General features: G+C 41.0%; 1 protein-coding gene across 1 annotated transcript in view; it reads right to left on the bottom strand.

Moving 5' to 3' along the window:
- Window positions 1-107: 107 nt before the first annotated feature.
- Window positions 108-20,484, bottom strand: part of epha5 (EPH receptor A5) — a 72,975-nt gene continuing 52,598 nt past the window's right edge. The window contains exons 11-19 of the mRNA XM_030435806.1: window positions 20,101-20,226; window positions 19,225-19,410; window positions 17,528-17,589; window positions 14,491-14,558; window positions 14,240-14,381; window positions 12,301-12,450; window positions 8,872-9,065; window positions 7,600-7,764; window positions 108-5,980 (exon numbers count right to left, since the gene is read on the bottom strand). Of these exons, the coding sequence (XP_030291666.1) occupies window positions 5,869-5,980; window positions 7,600-7,764; window positions 8,872-9,065; window positions 12,301-12,450; window positions 14,240-14,381; window positions 14,491-14,558; window positions 17,528-17,589; window positions 19,225-19,410; window positions 20,101-20,226 (1,205 nt within the window). The 3' untranslated portion in view covers window positions 108-5,868. The remainder of the gene's footprint in view (window positions 5,981-7,599; window positions 7,765-8,871; window positions 9,066-12,300; window positions 12,451-14,239; window positions 14,382-14,490; window positions 14,559-17,527; window positions 17,590-19,224; window positions 19,411-20,100; window positions 20,227-20,484) is intronic.

Consider the following 20,484-nt stretch of genomic DNA (forward strand, 5'->3'; position numbering starts at 1 on the left):
GTAAAAACACTGTTTTGCCCACCTCAAACTTAACATCCATCCAGCCCACGTCTCGACATGACAGTGACATCGACTGTAGCGCTGTCAGACAAGGAAAGCTACTTCAAGACATTTTAAAAATGTTTTATTGCAAAAATATAGAATTTGATAACACACTACAAAAACATCAACACAAACATAATACATGACAGTCTCAAAGACAAACCAATAGCACATCAATAGCTAAGTATTTTTACTGTGCTTTCGAAGAATCACAAAACTGTTATTCAGTTGTTTAAAACCTTACGTGTGAGTTACTGATAACATGATCATTGTCTTTGACCTGGGGAAAACCAAATAACTGCATACCTGCTTTTGTATGTTGACACTGAGAGTGAAAGCTGCACATTTTTCCCTAAGACCAGATGTGTCATGACCCAATAAATGTACCCATTTTCCACTTCCTGAGAAGTTAACTTATACAGTTATGAAGTGGGCGGGGCCATTGATAACAGGAGAATGTTCGTCCTCCACTGGCTGTTGCAATGATAAAGATATCAGCTCGAGATGTGAAATCAGTTCAAATGTATTCAAACATTCTTGCAACCAGGAACTTTCTATACACGCTGAGTAGTGGAAATTTGGAAACTTTCTATACACTCTGAGTACTGGAAATTCTTAAACAGCTTTTTAAAAGTAGTAATGTTGTTGGAACTTTGTCAGAGAATGGAGAACATATGGACATAACCCCACCCACTTCTCTGCATTATTTCTGATGTTTTAAAGACACCAACAATATGATTTTCATCATTATAAAGTATCTTAAAACCATTAAAGATGTCAGTGGATCCTGTTACAGTTGTTACATCCTCAAGCATTTGTATATGCAAATATGTTTTTTTTGCTTTAATATCAGGTATTGCTTTAGTACATTTGCTAGAATTCAAACCTCCTATCAAGGGCCTCATGCAGTGATTTTATCACAGAGCCAATTCCAACAAACTCTGTTATGTATGAATGCAAGAACTTGTTATGGAAATTTGTCTATATCGATGTAAAGTAATCAGATTATCCTCTTCTGAAAGTCAATCTAAAACAACAAAGTTGTTGATTCTGATGTTACATCAAACAGATTATGTTACTTAATTTGACACAAAGAAATTGGCTCCTGCATAAACACTTCACTGCATGGTTGGAGGAGTTCAAGCTGACAGTCATTGTAGAGAAACAACACATCAATAAATGTAGTCTCTGCTGGTTTGCTGTGCTTTGTTTCTTACCGCTAAATGAGAACTGCTTGATAAACGACGGCCAGGATAACATTGTGCCATTGCAAAAGTGCTGAGAATTGATTATTTGAATTAATTAAGATATTTTGCACAGTAACACGTATCAGCTAAACTGTATATCTATTTTGCAATGACAACAAGTCAATACCTGTTTTCACACTTTTTGTAGTTAGCAGTGGTTATGCTGAAATGCCACAAACACTCGAAAAAATGTTTGGCTCGAATTTGTTGACATGAAGGGCTAGTGCTATTGACCTTTGTACAAAACTGTATCATCCGCTCACTGTCCTAAAAGATTCCTGTCAAACCCTGTGCTTACGTTCTGAAGGTGTATCATTGTGCCGTACACAAGAAAAATGGTGCTCTACATTAATGTACTTTAGTTTTCCATATGTATATATATATTTATATAGCTTTGATTTGTTTTGAAAAATATTACCAATGCTTTGTGCTTAACTGTCAAATATTACACCATGGGAAGCATTGAGAATATGAAGTGATATAATCAGCATTCTGGAACACAGTAATTATGGAATTCTATGGTAAATAATTAAGAAAAGCTTTGACACTAAAAAGTCAGCCATCTATAGACATTTTAGTCAAACAAAAAGGGCAACAGATTTCTTATAAAGTGCAAATTAAATTAGTTCCAACATACACATTGTCTGACATTCTTCTTATTGCCTGTAGATATTGTTGGCAAAAAGTAAATACATAGAAAGTTGGGGCACAATTGGGGGCATAGCATTTTGGCGGGAGGAAATAATGGTGCTTGAAAGATGAGAGGCACTTATAAGGGTGTACTATTCACCAATTGTTCATGCCCCCAGGCATAGGTTTTAAGTTGAAAATCAAGTTGAAAAGGGTGGTTGTAAAAAGCCAATAACACGAAATTTGGGCAGGATCTAAACACTGTGGAGCCTCATCAGAAACCTATGATATTCATATGACTGAGGAAGCCTCAATTGAAAATATGCTGGGTGGTCAATTAAAACTGCCCAGCATAATTACTTTCACTGTACATGCCTTATATTGTGTAATATAAAAGGTGCACCATTATTGATGCATTCCCCCGCTAAATTAAAGATCTGCATAGCCACAATAGTCTACAAGCAGTATATATAAAGAGTTGGTGGCATTTTTGAGAATAAAACCTGCTTGAATAAAAAAGGAGACTGTGGCTTAAAAATCGATACAAACCACACATTTAATACTGCTAGATGGCTACTGTTGCCCACCATTACAACATAGTCTATGAAGGTACAAACTAGAGCCAACCTTCAAAAATATCAATGTAGACTGAAGAGATTATGCAGATATTTATCTTTCAAGCAAACTTTCACTCTGGTAGAACATTTCGACTTTTAAAAACACATATAGAATAACACTTCTGACTTTTGCTCACTCATATTCTCTTGATCTTTTGAGGAGGTGGAAAAGCTTAAAAGCTCCAAATGAGGCATTTTATTTCCACCAATGAAGCCTTTAACCTTGACTCTTCTCGAACTCAGAGGCAGGTCTGAGTGTTTAAAAGTGAAAGATGTTCTTTAAAAAAGTGAAATACCCCTTTAAAACCTTTACATTCTTCTTTTGTGCTTTTCTATGCTTTTCAATACAGTCAAGTGATACCACCTCTTATAAAACTAGCTCTACAATCTCATTTCGTTTCCACTCTAATGTCACAGCACTAGTAGCACACTGTGTGCAACCAAGAAAAATATTAGCATGTCATCTGCAAAGAGGATATATATACTGTCAGAACTCAGTTCCTGCTCCATTGAACACAACGGTGAAAAGGGTCAAAGTTTTAGCAATAAAGCACTGAGTAGCAATATATAACACACCATACCAAAGGGAAGTAAAGCAAGGGTTTGATCATTGACATCATTGTATACCTTTAAACCATACCACAAGTTCATATATCAATCCCCGTGCACACTTCTCTGAAATTTAGAGACAACTCATTTTTGCTGTCTCATTTAGGGCCGCTGAAAATATTTCTAGGTCTTGAATCGAAACTTGAAAAGAAACACAATCACCAACAACATAACATGAATATCTGATAATTCTGCATTCCTTTAAGGACACCCTTATATGGGGACAGATGTGCTGGTCGCCCTAACCCTCGACAGTGGCCAAGGTCTAAGTTGCAGGAATGCTGATTTAGAATATTTGTCACTATTTACTAATGTGTACTACTCTGAGATGCTTGATCAATACCAACTTGTCCACATGATGGTAGACAGAAGAACAATGCTCCCTGCTTTAAATATATAATACATTATATACATGAAAGACATGTAGGCAGAGCTGCTCAGTAGTCCAAGAGTATCATGATGAAACACAAAAGGTCTACATCATGTTTGCTCATTTTTTAAAACAAGTATAAATAAATAAATGATTATCAAGTTGATCAATAGTGCCTCCTTATTTTCAGCAGTCCTGTGAGAGTGAGGTTTATTGTGGTGTGGCCAACATGTGGTGGAGAGAGACTCTGGTGAACTGAAAAGATTGCTGAGGGTTTTCGGCGGTACCTGAAGGTTGGTTTCGAAGTGAAGGCTCCATGAAAATCTGAGTGCACTCTTGAGTGAAGGCTGCGTTGGGATCCTTCAACAGATTCCATTAGAATCTGAGCAATGGTTCCATTAAAAAAATCAGTAAACAGTCCCACTAGAAATTGGTGATCCTTTCCATTAGAATCTTGTTCCCGTGCCATCAGGATTGACTGAACTTTCCATGAATTTCCATGAATGTCATTCCAGTGGATTGAATGTTCCACCTCAATCCTACTGGAAGGGACTCCGAATATGATGTGAGATTTCCATTAGAACCTGTGTAAATGTTCAATCTGAATGTCGATGTAGAAACCTTTGTGAGGGTTTGTCAGAATCTGGGTGAAGGATACATTAGTGTCTGAGCAAAGGTTCTGCGAGACTGAGAGAAGCTGTGAAACTGATCTGATTGTGTGATGTTATTGCAGGGAAATACAGAATGAAAGAAACTAGATTAGCGAGTCCTGTAGGAACCCATCAAGATCTCAGTGGAGATTCCTAGATTATCAGAGCAAAGATGATGGAAAGCTTAATCTCTTACACAATCTGCAGCTTCATTTGAAAGCTTGGTTTAAGGACCAGAGTGGTTCTATTGCCACATTCTATCCCTATTGACAGCATTCATATATCAAGATAACAGGTTGATGCAGCAGCTAAGCATAGTGTTCTGTGTACTGTTATACATTCAGCCAGAGGAACAGATATAGAGAGTATCCTGGAGCCTGTTTATACAACAGTAGTATTAATGTTCGTCCTGGGTGATCCGATGTCAAGTGGACAACTCTACGTCCAACAGTCATGACATGCGTCTCGATTGCCCACTTGTGACTGGATCACTTCCCCATTCTATTGACAAATAAACATGTACATCGCTGGGACAAATGTACACAATGTATAACAGATAGAGCAATCAGATCTCAATGACTCCAAAGATGTTGGCGAGATGTTGACTAAATGCCAACTTCTCACCAACGCCTTCCCAATTGGCAAACGCTCCCTGTGCTATGTCTTTCCAACTTAACTTCTATTTGTCAGGCAGACGTGTGCAAGACGTATGTGTGCTATCTGTGTTAGCTGTGATTGGATCACTTGAGATGGATGTTCATGCCAGGTATGAAGAGCCCCTAATGCTTAAAGTCTTGTATTGTTCACACTTCAGGACAAAGCCAGACTCTGGAGGGTTCCTTGTCACGGACTTTGCTGTAATTACAATTAGGCCTCTTTAAACAATGAAAGTTGCCATATGTAGTCTTGCCTTGCATTGCTTGGGAAGACAAGAAAGTATATGATGTTGAATAAGAGTCTGGATCATCTGTGAGATGTACAGCTTGATTACAACTATAGTCTTGTTGCACGAAGACGAAAGGCCAACAACAAAATCCAAAGCACACTAGCATAGCAAAGCAAAGACTAAAAACTAATGAAGATTTTGCTCTTGGTCCATTATTACATGGGTGTCCTGCCTGAGAATGATATTCAATTCAACTGTTCAATTCAACTGAAAATGTCAGTGCTGTTCAGATCCACTGGGTTCAGATATCCTGAGACAGGCTGAAAAAGTTCAGTTTGAGCCCTGCCGCATGAAACTCCAAATTTCTGTGATACAGCCAAAAAAGTGCTGGTCTGCAATCAGTGTTTCATGATTCGATCTGAGAGAATCCAAACAGTGCGCAGAGATATCAGAATCCCCAAGAGTCACACAAATGGAATAATTAGAATGAAAAGTCTTCACTCGAGTCCAGTTAGTTTAGCTCACCATCAGCGTCCCCTCGTTTTGCACCACTCAGTTCAGTCCAGTTTGGTTTTAGTGCTGCGATGTCAAATATCCACTATGACACCACAAGCAAACTCCACACACAAGAACCACAAACATGTGGATCCTCCAGTTTGGATCCATAAACACCGTGTTTCCTCGTCCGAAGAAAGTGCTAAGCCGCTCTAGGTCCAACAGCAAATCTGAGTCTTTTCTTCACATTCTAGGTCCATATATCATGTGTATGTTTACATATGTGTGTGTGCGCGTGTGTGTGCGTGCCTGTACATATGCATCAGATGTTTACAGTAGAGCTGGTGTTGTTCATATGGACTCTCATCTCCTGAATACTAGTGATGATTTTTTTCTGATGTCCAGCCAGGTTCACTCCTACTCGCCGCAGATCCCTGAAGAACAGCACACAAACAACAGGCACTTATTCACCCAGCAGTCTGTCAACAAATGATGAAATACATAATAGTGATTAAAAAAGACTGCACATGACTATGATTTAACAGTTCTGTATTGTTGATGTGCCATTTTTATTGTAGAGGAGTGTTGTTGCAAGCACACAAATTATTATACTGTACAATATCCTCACAAGGTTTAGCTCTTGTAATGTACATTCTTTGATTAAAGCAATACAAAATTAGGGTAAGGGTGAAGGTTAAAAACTAATAATTGTTGTAATTGTTACAACACATAAAAAACTAATATAACACTGTTATGGTAGTTTTTGGATGGTCTGGAGTTAAGCATTCATCAGTAATACTGATTTTCTGGAGCCATCTCTGTCCTTACAGCAGCACTGAGTTCTATAAAAGGGTGTTGGATTTTTTGAACTTTTTCACAGGCTTGCAACCTTGTAACAGTTCCTGCATTCTCATTTTGCTGTGACCTTCACAGCATTTTGTGACAATGTTCATTGTTTCTCTGCCAAAAAAATCCCCCCCAAAAACTACAAACTTGAAAATGCTGTTATTTGAGGGTGATTTTGCTGTTATTTTAAAAAAAACCTTGCAATGCTGTAAGCTCTGCCAACAAAGTCAACAGTCAATTCAGGCAGACAGTTCACCCCTGAATCAAACTTGTAGTGCTTTTCATCTATCTAGATTGTTTTGGTGTGAGAAGCTGAGTTTTGGAGATATTGGTCACACACTGTACATTTTAAAAGTTTACTTTACTTTAAAAAAGCAAGAAACCGATAACCTCAGAATAAACAAGTTAAGTAGACCATCCAATTTAAGGTGCATGAGCTAAAAAGTTTGAATAACTTAAAATTGTCAGTCTACTTTACTCGGTAATTCAGAGGTAATTGGTTTTTCAAGTAAGATTACTTTCTAGATTTTACAGTGTAGAGATGTCATACTTCTCTTGAATATATTGGAAATAGCACTTTGGGCACCACAGAAATACATTCGAAAAACTTACCAGCAATGTTTCTTTCCAGAAATCACGACCCATTTAGTGAAGATCATCCAAAGACCTTGATGTGATCAGTCTCATATAGGAACTATTTTACTTCTACCGTCTTCTACTGCGCAAGAGGATGCACGGATCTTCTTATGGATGAGAGGCTTGTGCTGTTATCAAACATTAATAGCTTCCCCCTTGGCTGAGTTTTAAGCTCACCTCTCACTGATGAATGCATGGTGATACAGTTTGGAAGCGTAGTTTGTTTGAAAGAAAATAGTTCCTTAATTAACCTGCTCACAGTAAGGTTCTTGAGAAAGCGAGTCATGCTTTGAGCACGACAAGCTGAGATGCATGAAATTCCATTATAATCATGAGAAAGTATTCTCCAAAACTCTGCAGCTCACACCAAAACAGTCTAGATAGATAAATGAAACTAAGTACAATGCAAAATATGCATTTTTGACCTGTCCCTTTCACTCTATTGCATTGGGGTGCAGCAGAAATCTCAGAGACGGATATAAACAAAACCTGAGCAAATAAAAACCAGTACTCTCTGAAAGATTTGTGTCATATGACCTCTTTATGTTTGTATGGGCATAAGTTTTCTTACTCTGATGTCATCTGAGCCACCGTCTCCAGTGAAGAGTAACCTCCTTCCATGAAGAGCTCAGTGTAACGACCCATCTTGATGGAGTCGAGCCACTCCCCTACGTTCTGGCTCCGAGTGCTGCAGCTCCCTTCTACACTGGCATGCTCCACTAACAGGTTGGAAACCCTAATATAGAGATGAATACAGAGCCAAGGAAAGAAAGATTATGCATGTATTATCATTTAAGACAGTATCCGTTGTCAGAATGTAGTAAAAATAGATCAAGACTTGTTAAGACCCATAATTATGCTAAAAATCCAGGAGTGGGACTCGCTGGGTGATCAACCACATTTTGAAGCCAGGGCTAAGCTCTAATGTCCTGACAGCTACCAATGAGGCCTCATAGTGTTAGTTATGCACCATCACGAGAAGCTGAACGTGCTCTTCACTCAAAACTCTTTGTCATTCTGATCACTCTCCATGCTAACAAATGGAGCTTTCCATGCTATCAAACAGAAACGTTCATGCTGCCTAACAACATTCTCCACGCTGTCAGATAGAAAAGGAGCGCCATGTGGAACAAGCACGTAGCGTCGCTTTAATCTGGCTAACTGTCATATGTCTTATTGCACGGGCTGTTAGATATGGCATTGATTTATTAACAAGTGTGTTCCTGTGCGTGTTTGGGAGTGTGTAAAAAAGAGAAAGAAGGACAAAAGATCTCACATTATTTGATTATCTCTGCAGTGAAAATAAGGTAATGAGGTTGTCAGACTAGATGTCTGCTTCAGAGCACTTACAGCCGCTTCATGCCATTATACACTAATGCAATGCATAGAGGGGGAAATACCAATTAAGTGCTCAAATGTTATGATAATCAAAAGATACCCCACTGAATTTATTCACACTAATGCGTAGTTTGAAGAAAATCAAGCTCCTTTCATTGATTTCTCCGCTCGTCTTCACCAGGATGCAGCAGTTAGTGTCCATGTCCACCCTGGTTTAATTATGCAGTTTCACAAGACTTCAACAGAGGCTCTGTTTACATTTCTTCTCAATGATGATGAGTCTATTAGCTCACAGTACTGGGTTTAATTCACTTAAGAATGATAGGCCAATTAAAACACAATGCAATGCATGATAAAGAAAAAATGTTAACAGCCTTTCTTCAAAATAAAACTAAAAGTCTGTGTTGACAATTTAAGATAGCCAAGCAGTTTTTGTCATTCCAAAGAAAATCTATGCAACTCCAAATGGAGACAGTATGTCATTTTTTTGGATGTGAATTCATACCTGTGTGAGGAGTTGACCAGCTTTTTTAATGAGCTGGGGTTGCGAATGAGTTTGTCTAGCAGACAGACAATCTCATCAAACTTGGGCCGGTTGCTGCGTTCTCGCTGCCAACAGTCCATCATTAGATGGTAAAGAGCCTCAGGGCAGTCCATAGGACCTGGCAACCTATAGCTCTCCTCTACCGCCTTTATTACCTGCAGACAGACAGGGGGGATGGAGAGAGACATAGACGTTAGTTTGAAAAAAAAAAAAAAAATGAAATGGTGCAATACCTGCCAAAAAAATGAAATTCCTTCATTTAGAAGTTGAGATAAGGAGTTCGATGGCGGGAAAGTACGCTCAGTGTATACTGGCAGAACAGAAAGGTTTGGGTTAGCTGAGTGGAGACCGGCAGAGAAATTAAACCCCAATGCTTGTCTCAATTCCCCCCTCCAAAAAAAATGACTTGAAGCCTATTTCACCTTCAACTTAAGCTTTCAATGTTAAAGGAGACATTGTGCTTATTTACCAGGTTCATCATTTTATTACAGGTTACGACTAGAATAGGTTCACATGCTCTGTATTCCCCCTCTCAAATAATCGGTTTTAGCTGCAGTCTCTTCAAGCACATGATGCAAAATGTGTGCAAAACATATGTTATACCTCCTCAACAACATCAGTCACTGGAAAACACTAAACGTCCAGCCATCATCATCATCATCCAATCCAGTTGCCGATTGTTAAAACAAGATCAATATCATCACCCACAAGTATTATTATGGACGATTTATCTTCGTACAACTCATCCTGAGAATTAAACACTTTAATGGATTGGGAGCAAAATATCTTCTCACCTTGTTATACCTGGCCTTTGGTAATTTGGACTTCAGCTGTGGAGCTGCTGAATTTCAGGTAAGGTAGATTTTAAAAGTTTGTTCAAGAGATTCTGTGATGCTCTTTTGTACGTACAGTGAGCAACATTGATCAAGCTGCTGACTATGTAATGAGGTAATGAGGCAACACTATGATGCAACTGTAAACCACAAGATCTGGAGTCTCTTCTGTCGCCTTTATAGCCTTTAAAGAATAGACAATGACAGAAAAAAGGTCAGAGAAAAACTAGAAAACCTATTGCCTAGAAGGAGAAGGAGTTGAAACCAATTTCAGGGTAAGTTGTTTGACACCTAAACATGTGACAGCTTTTTCACAGCAGGACCATGACAATCTCGAGCGAAAGCAATGTTACTTCCAATTCCGAGTTCCCTCGAGCAAAGATCCCGATTCCTGATATTAGCTGGAGGGAAGCTGCTGCTCTCTGTCTGACCCCACACGAAAAAACTTCCATGAAGTTGGCAAGCCCAGCCAAAGCCCCTGCGAGGATCAACAATGTTTATTTGATACGCTGCATAGCCCAGTTAATCATTTCCGCAAGTAAAAGAAGACGCAGCACTGAATCACAGAAATGTTGTTTTTGGGAGGAGGGAGGAGGGAGGGGGGGGGAATGGAGCTAGATGAATAATAAATAAATCTGGCTCTCTCTCCGTCAGACCCTGCAGTGGAGAGCAGGCTGGAGTTCTCAGCCTAGTTCTGCCAGTGCAAGACACTGGAGGGAATTGATTTGTCGAGTTCATGACAGCCTTTACTTGTGTCAAATTCACACAAAAAACAGACGCGATGGCGCTCCAACACACAGGCATGGATGAGAGCGCACGTACGCACTTGCACCAAAGCGCAGGAGAGGAGTGCGGCAACAAACCATCGTAGCTGCGCACCGAGAGTGGGGGGTGGTGGGTGGGTTGGGGGGGGGGGGGGGGGGGGGGTAGGGGAGAAGATCTACACATAGCTGTCTGGGAGGGAGAGGGGAGAGATCAGACGGGAGAAAAGGAGAGACCGAGGAGGGGAGAAAAAGAAGGAGAAGGCGGACGAGTGGCGAGAGAAAGGATACAGGCAGATTTTGCAGTTTGGAGAGACAAAAGGGTGGAGAGGAGAGGGGAAGGGGCGAGGGCGAAACGAGGTAGAAATGGGAAACAGAAGGGGAGAAGCTTTAGAGAGCGGGAGTGCGAGAGCCTGCACTCGCTGGCGCAGATCAGAGAAAATCCGGCATAACGCTTTCAATTAAACATCAAACGTCTTCTCCTCTCCCCTCTTGCCTCTCTCCAGACTTCTCTGAGACAGACAGCCTAATAACCAAGAGGAGGAGGGAGGGGTCTGAAGCAGGGGATGAAGAGGTCACTGGAGGGCTGTGCGTACATATGTCGCCCATGTGTGTGTGTGTGTGGGAGTGAAGGTGTGTGGCATCTGAATCAAATGTTGAGTTCTTACTCATCGCCATTTGCCCAGATTGCACTTATGTAATGTGGGTAGACGTTTTTTTTGTTGTTTTTTTTTCATCCACAAGTGATCAGAACACCCAAAGCACTAGCAGCCGATACACAGACAGCCTCAGCGAGAGTTCAGTCTGCTTCTTTACATCCTTCTTTGCTTCTTTCCTTCCACATTTTTCTGCTTAGTGCTGCACCTCGGCGAGTATTCACCTGTTTCACTGTTTTGCTTACGCGCACCTTTTCTCCACATCGCACAGCGGCCCCCTCTGTGTTTCCATTTAAGCTATTCATTCTCACATCCGCGCTTTGCAGTAATTGATTCATAATAGCAGGGTTCCCGCACAGCCCCCCCGACACGCACTCAGCCTCCTGACGTCTCACCTACACGTCTTTTTTCCGCCTTGGCGTCTCCCTCACTTTATTATAAACAAGTCACAGGTCCCCGAGGAACAATGCAGACAGCCTCGTGTTAACGCCGTCTCCTCTAATGGGAGTAAATACTTTGCATGAGAACAGAACTGACAGGCAAAAATATCTAGAATTTTATCCTGTAAACATATATAAAATACGAAAGAAATATAAATGTGGAAGGTTGAGACAGACTGCCCATGCCGTGGTTCAAAATTCATCCACAACCTTGGAAACAGTAGTTCAGGAAAAACTCTGTTTTGACAGTTTCCCTAAATGGTAACGCCAATGATTTAACACATCAGAGTGTGTCTACAGGTTTTGGGGAAAGTGCCACTGCACATGTAAGAAAAGTAGTACAATGCCTTCTGTGGCTTCAGAGAAAGCCCCATGCAAGCTGAAAAACTGCCTCCAATGATGTCACTCAGTTGCTAAGTTGCACTGTGGGTAATGTATGCGCCAGCTTTTGAAAAGCTGTCTGCATGCCTTCAACACTATTGGACTGGTGATTATGAACAGTACTTTTTTCCGCATATGCAGTAGTACTCCCAAAGAGTTGGAGTTGTTTTTCATGTCATTTTTAATTTGTTTACTGTGATCATACTAGCTTCACCTTCGTGATGAGATCGTTTTCTCTGTTGTCCTACTTCATCATCGTTGTACATTCCTACTTCCTTTGAATGCAGCATGTACGCTAACAATTTGGCGTCTCACTTACATCTTGATTGGACATCTCCCAGTATGGCCTCTCTCCGTATGACATCACCTCCCACATGACAATCCCGTAACTCCACACATCGCTGGCCGAGGTGAACTTCCTGTACGCGATCGCCTCCGGAGCCGTCCAGCGAATAGGAATCTTCCCGCCCTGTGACAACATGCGAGAACATTTACTGGTTAAAGCACATACCTTTATTTTAAAGAGAGAACAAGCTTATGAAATGTAACCTTAACTTTTCCAATGTGGCATGCTGTGATGTGCTTACATCGACAGCAGCTCAGATGCCACACTTATGCAAATGACCTTCTGGTGTGTACAGGCAGCTGCAGTCAATCAAAAGTTTTCTGTTTCACATGTGCTCCACCAAGATGGAAACCAAGAACAGACCTTAATTGAGACACTTCTACCACATGTGGTCCAACACACAATTTCACTAATGAATACCAATTTAGGGACACATTCGTGACACCAAGTTTCATTTTCCTTCACAAGCCCCAGTCCTAACTGTCGGGGGGCCCCCGAGACTCCTCTACTTGTGTTCCTCATCTTCATTATCGCGCTTTCATTGCGAAGATGGAAAAGTTCACAGGACGACTGCTGAGTTCCAGAGGAAAATGTGTTTTTAGGCTGATGAGTGGTGAAATTAGCTCGATGCAGTATTGATGAACACAGCAGCGGGATATCTCAGGGTCTGATTATTTGAAGGGTGTGAATTATGTTATTCTCGCAGCTCTGTCAGGGAGGTAGAGCGAGGCGAGCCGGAACGAGAGCGAGAGAGCGAGCAAGAAGAGATGTAGCCTGGCAGTGAGAGGTGAGTGACAGGATACTTGGCGCGAAGGCAGCTAGACTCAGTGCTAATTGAGTGTTGCAGGGACTGAGCTGAGTACTAATTGGGCGTCCTCCTGAAGGAAGCAGCCCGTCTCTGGCTGACAGGACGCCACTCAGCCTGGGACACACAGCTCAATTTAAAACCTGCTGCTGCCGTCCCTGTGTGAGTCTGTAAATTCAAGTACGTATGTGTGTGTGTGTGTGTGTGTTCGGTTTGAGCAAGACTCTTGTTAGCTTTCCACTTAATCCAAAGTTTTGTTACACCACAGTCGCTGCACACACACACACACACACACACACACACACACACACACACTGATATACACACCAGATTAAATATAAATGTCTTCAAGGACACAACAGTGTCCTGTCAAGTTCATCCTTACAATTCTTTTTCACAACGGAGCTGACAGAATTACTGCATTAACTGTTTACTCTATTGCAGAAAATTGACAAAAAACTAACTAACTAATTGTATACATCGTTTATAAAACTACAAACATTTGCATAAACATTTTAATGTAAAGATTTGCTGATTTGATACGCTTTCACAATCATCAAATCAAATTGTAAAAAATAAAACGTGGATTGCCGTCAGACAAAAGAAGGCTCTGGGAAATTGTTACCAGCCTTTTAAACTAATGAATAGAAGAATCTATAGTGGGGCTTTATCAAATCTATTCTTAAGCTTCAAATGTTTATCGTATTCAGGGATTCATCAAATTAAAGATTTGAAAGATTGCAGATTTTTTTTTACCTTAAAATAACAGCTTCATTTGTTCATCACGACATCAGTGTGGTCAACATAAACATACATATAAATCCATATTCTTATATATTTAAATTTATTTTTTATCATATTATTCTTATTTCATTATTATATTTTTGACTTTTTATTTTATTTTATACAGTCTGTGCACTGAAGGGTACTGCTCCAGCAGACTGAGAGCTCAGCAGAATTTAGAAAGTCAGTCAGTCAGTCAGTCAGTCAGTCAGTGCCATGAAGCTTCAAACTATTCCAAACAGCCCTAATCTACAGATTAATTGAGAATCAAAATAACAACTAGTCACGGCTGTTGTCATACACACATAAAATGCAACGTCTTACCCGCGTGGTGTACGCAGCCTCTGGGTCGTCTTCCAGGACTCGGGACAGGCCGAAATCGGACACTTTGCACACCAGGTTACTGTTGACCAGGATGTTACGGGCTGCAAGATCACGGTGAACGTAGCCCATGTCGGACAGGTATCTGCATTCATCAACACAAAAGGAGAGGGTTCAAACCTAAGCACCGTGCCCTGATGATGAGCTCAGTTATGGATTGTGCTTTTGTGTGTACTTGTGCTGAATGTGTGTACCTCATGCCAGACGCAATTCCACGCAGCATACCAACCAGCTGGATGACGGTGAACTGAGCGTCGTTTTTCTGAACAAAACAAATAAAAAGGGAATACATTCTTGTTGATGATTGAGATATTACAAATCAAACAGTGAACGGATAACACTGAGAGGGTGGAAGACAAAAAATATATAACATCAGATCAAATAATTATTCGATCGATTGCCTGCCAGTCACCCCCCTGTGAACTTGGTCGGTCCAGGATGCCCTAAATACACTTTCAGTTATGTAACATACAATCAATGCAGTGCTTCACCATAGTGTCTACACTGGCGATTCCAGATGATAAATAACACTAGTTCTGTAATGATCATAAAAGAGAGCACATGTATGACCTCTGCACTGAAAGTCACTGCCTGTCTACACATCAAACTTTAACTCTCAGTTTTATATCAGTGGATGTTTCACACAAGCTGGTTTTCACATATAAATTTCATTCCTGGACATAAAAAATCTAAAATAATATAATAATCCACAGCTCTCCCGCTAACCAAGATTAAGGATTCCTCTCATCGTGCTCGGAGCCTTTTGCTGTCCGGCTGTCCAGAGTTGCACCGTGCTTCATGTCATAATTACGTCTTTTCATGAACCGGGCAAGGACAGAGTGTGCCTTATTTTTAACATCACATGCAGGTCAGAGGGTAGCTCCTTGAAAGAACTTGCAGATTTTAAAGAGTGCAGCACAGGTTTAACATTGCAGCCCTTTAATACTGTTGGACTCAGTGATGGACTGTTTAAAAGTTTAATATTGGAAGCAAGTCTTCTAGTTGCTGAACAATGTATTTGCCATTTTTGCACAATAAGAAGAAGTGGAGAAGAGTTGGCCATCTTTAAATAGGATACCAGCAATGGTTATGTTAAGGTTAAAAAGTTACATAAAGTTGCTTTAAGGCTAAAGGAGAATGTATTAGTTTTCAAATAAATACTTCTTCCCTTCCTATGGAAAATAAACTTCCACTAACTTGCTCCCGATGACAGCTCTCACCGCTCGTTTAATCCTCAGCTCCTTCCAATCCAACGTGTAAACTGTCCGTCTACACCAGGACATCGCACTTGCATGTGAAATGAGATGTTAAGCCACACATGTGAGTTATGAGCCTTACAGTGCATTGTCCATGGCTGTGACACTTAATCCTGGAGCCGGTCCAGCCCCCACCCCGCTCGCTTCTCTCATGGCCGTGTCATTTATACCATCCTCAGTACACCAGCCATCCATGTAATTACTTCATAGGGTTTTTTTCTGTGCTGCTCTGCCTGCTGGTTCCCTGGCTCCTCTGCCTCTCCCCTTTTGCCGTCCAGGATTACTCCCGAAGGCACACAGGGAAGTCACGTCAGCAGTTTTTCCAGTGACCACAGCCCCGTAGCGCATCTCCTCCACCCTCCCTCTGTCTTTTGTCTCACAGTGTCCTCCCTATTTCACACAGTTGGGGCAAGACAAACGTCTTTTCTAGTCTGTGCTGCCTTTCATGCACACCTGCCCCTCCAAACGCCACCATTTTACTCTCACCTTTCCCAAATTTCCATAATTGCCATTCTGAAATACGCCTCACCACCGTACAATTGTATGACCTTACTTCTCTCGTGTCCCCTCCTCGCCCACCATTAGCCATCTGCTGCAGGAGTTTGCCCATTGCTCAAGCAGGATTTAGGCCTCGTCCGCCAACTGAGCATCTTGCCATTGTAACTACTGAGCAGGCTGAAGTGCTCTGGAGAGGGATCACTTAATTCGGAGATTTGCCAGCCAGCCTCTTCATTATTGTTCACTTGTCCAAATTGTCTAGACAATGCAGACATAATTCCAGCCCCGAGAGCTCGGATGCCTTTCATATTTTCTGGCAGTATGAATTGTCTCGCAGTCGTGGCTTGTAAACATTTTATAATGCATAGAGTAACTTTCAGATCTGACAGTCAGAAGCGGGATTATTCAATATCATTCATTGTTGCTCTCCTAAATGTTTCCTATATGTGAAATAATGATACCCGCACCGGCCGGCTATCCAGCTAGCCCTGACCTGCTCTTTTTTTTTTATAATACTGCAATAAGATCCCAGTCCAGACAACTAGCTTCACAGCTAACTGAGCTAACTAGCCAACAGCATATACATTTAGCAGCAGTTAGCGGTTATGCAGGTGAGATGCTACCCCCCATTTGCATGAATTCTAAAGGATGCCAGTTCTTACATATTGCACCTGTTGTTATTCATTCCCCATTCATCACCAAGAAATAGCACAAATTCGATCATACAAAATTAAGAAACAATCCTTAATGCAACCTTCTCTCACATGAGAAAATTGTTTGTTTTTTTAAAGGGGGAAAGTAATTGCTTCAAAAGCCTTTTTAACACTATCTACTCATCGAGAATATTTTTTGAATAGCCTTACAAACTAATGGCAAGGTTGCCAAGAGCCAGTAACTCATGAACGTGCCAGCGCAAAACGGATGTGTCACAACAAATCAACATCACTCCGTCATTTGCCCGGCAGCACTCAACATGCGGATGTTTGGCCTATATATCGGTGCAACCTCAGTGATTAATCAATGAGAAGATTTTCCTCAAACATTTAGAACCATTACATATTTTTCTCTGTTTACCTTTTGCTTGAATGTGAAGAATGGCGAGGTATTGGACTGGAATAATGATAGCTTTGATGGACATATTCTTTTATACTCTTTGCCGTCAGTGGTGTATCTCCATTACAAATAGCTCTCACAAATGTGTTTTTCTTTCCAGATGATTAAATGTTTTCCCACCTCTTTGATGATTGTCCTCACAATAAGCAACTAACTTCAATGCTGTGCAGCCTGAGAGTATATTTCAATATACCCCCCCAAAAATATAATAATGTTTCTCCTCTTCTTCTACCGTTTACTTCCTAGATTTTTCATCTGACTCTTTCTAATACTCTCCCGCCCCATTGCCTAACAATCCTTTATTTCCTTCTCCCCGCGTTCCACTCAAGCCCCCTCTCAAGCATCCTGTCCCCATCTGTCCTACCTTGAGGAAAGTGTCCAGTGATCCATTCTCCATGTATTCAGTAATGATCATCACTGGCTTGCCTGAAAAGCAAAATGAGAATGTACTTCACTACAAAACAGCAATACTTTAAAAAAAAATAAATACATAAAATAACAAAATCTGGTTGAGCCATAAGATATGAATGACAGGGTACTGAAATTTTAGGTTTCAACTCCACTTAGAATCAAATTTTTCGAAACCTAATTTTGAAGAAACAACAGAATATTACAAAATGTGTACTTCAGACTTCACAGGTCTAATTTTTTTCCAACTGAGTCCTGTTAACAAGAGTCTAAATCACTGGCTCTCAACCTGGGGTCAGGAACCCCAAAGGGTGTCGCGTGTTAACTTTGTGTCGCCAGATGGTTGTGGAAAGAAAAAGAAAATAACATATTTTATGCTGGGGAATCGTTGGTGAGTGTGCATGCAAATGAGTTCTGATTGGATGCACACAAAAAAAAAAAACATTTTTTTTTTTTCCATTTTGGCACTTTCAGGGTGTTCCAATTTAAAAGTGAAAGCAATGGGTGGTGGGAGTCCTGAACACAACCTGATTTTTCTGGCCGGGTTGTGAATAAAAATGGTTAAACACCACTTGTATGAACTGAACTACTATGTCAAGACTTTGCTCAACATCAGCTGTTCAGCTGTTGGCTTCAGCTGCAGCTTCTCAGCTTTAAACTTCAAAGCCTCGCATCATGTCAAGATTTCCAACTCAAAAAAAAATCATGATTCAAAGCTCCCATGAAAAAATACACACTATGTTTGAATTTGACTCGTACTGAGTGTGAGACCTTCAGATTATTTTGCACTTAAACATCAAAAGGTATAACTTAACCTAACCAACAGTCAACACTGTGCATTACTGACATTTTAGCACAGTGCAAACAATCAATTTCTATGTAATGCCATGAACTTAAGGTATTTAGAGAAGGAACAACTCATGCTAGCCCTAACAAGAAAGCATCTCCAGTTGAGAAGAGTTTTGGTCAATCAGATCACAGCTCATTAGTAAACAACCTCTCAGAGCCAATGAAGGACTATGCTATTTTCCACATCCCCCGTCAGTCTTAGTTTACCTCCTTAGTGATTGTAATTGACACCTTTTTGACCAGAATTGATCAATTTTATTTGGGAAAAAAAATATGATTAATTTTCTGCGACTAAATGACTATTAGAGTTATTTTTCGATGCAGCAGTCAGGATTGGCTATGGAGATAAAGATGTAACAACTATAGGACATATAGGAGAGAACTTGAGTTAAGTGTAAAATATATACAATTTTGTTGGCAAGTACGACTTGACGACATCAACTGTATATATGAGTCAGAGAAAGGTCATTTCAAAAGTAAAACTCCAGCTGAGCTTGATAAACCAAAGCTGAAGCTGCCGAAGCACGTCTGAACCTTAATGATGAAGTACAGCAGAGTGTGACAGGTGCTGAGGAATCCTGACAAAGTACAGCGCACCTACTGAGGGAATCAGGGCAGAATCTGACAAGCTAAACTTGAAACTGACAAGTTGTGATTTAAGATTCCTTAACATCTAGACAGTCCACCTGCCGTATGAGTAGTCTCAGTTATATACACTATGACATGCGTTAGAAATCATGGGCAGGGCTCACAACCAGAAGTGTGTGTTCGGTCTGACTAGAAGCAGACACGCTGATGACTCACTCTTGGTGACCACGCCCTCCAGACGGATGATGTTCGGATGGTTAAACTGGCCCATGATTGACGCCTCCCACAGGAAGTCACGTCTCTGCTGCTCCGTGTAGCCCGCTTTCAAGGTCTTAATGGCAACCTGGATCTCTCTCTTCCCTGGCAGCCTCAGCGGTCCGCTGCACACCTCGCCAAACTCCCCTAAGGCAAAGAGACAGAGCTTGACTGTGGACCTCGCTCGACACCTCGATCTGTAAAAGGTCTTGCTGAATGGTGAAGCAAACATTTCATCATGGCCTGAAGCTAAAAGTTCATTTGCGTTACTCTACTGATCAATTCCTTTATCTGAGACCAAAGACAATACCTCTCAAAAAATTAATAAATCTAGCCTCGTCCCCAAGGGCATCTTCAGATATTTCTTACCCAACGCATGTTTTCTTGTCAAAAAAGGACAAACACCATTTACGCCCGTCATTTCTTGCACAGTGTTTGGCTTAATTGACTGTGTCTAAATGTTCCTCTGTACAATGACGCGCAATTCTGAATGTGACAGGTTTATGCAGGCTGAAGACAATGTGATGCACTATTGCTGAGGGAATGAGACCACGGCCAAATTCTATAAAACATGGCAGAATCAGGAAAGGCTCATTACCGTGATTACCGCGCATTGAGTGCGTTTCATACAGCGCTGCGTGAAATTAAGCTGTTACAGGATGTTTGAGTATTTTAACTGAGCATGCTTGACCGAACAGGTTCACTTCAGAACGAACAATAATGTGATACATTATTCCGGCCAAATCAGCCCAAAACAGACGCTCAGAATACGAATGAGTGTGTGTCTGAGACACACGAAAACATGCACACACAGGCAGGCTCGCAGAGTTGACTCACCAGCTCCGATGATCCTCTCTATGGAGATGAACGAGACGTCGATCTCCTGGGCAAATTCGTGCACTGCCTGGTTGGGATCTTCGTAGGTGAGGGGGTCAATGTAGGTACGCACCCCCGGGAACTTGACTGCAGACATACATGCGGGGCCTCATTACCATTTAGATGTCACTGACTGTTATTAACATATATGCAGGCTCCACAACAATATGCACGCCTGCATAACTATGCATGAGAGGTCCCACCCTACGCCTGAAGATATTGCCAACTTTGCAAGCGTATGTTTGATCATTACATCATTGCTGTCGACAATAAAATGACTACAATCATACATTTTTTAAATAAATAAATCATTTTTTAATCTTTTATATCAATCTAGAATTAAAC

Source organism: Sparus aurata, chromosome 12 (assembly GCF_900880675.1).
Source record: "Sparus aurata chromosome 12, fSpaAur1.1, whole genome shotgun sequence".
Classification (NCBI taxonomy): Eukaryota; Metazoa; Chordata; class Actinopteri; order Spariformes; family Sparidae; genus Sparus; species Sparus aurata.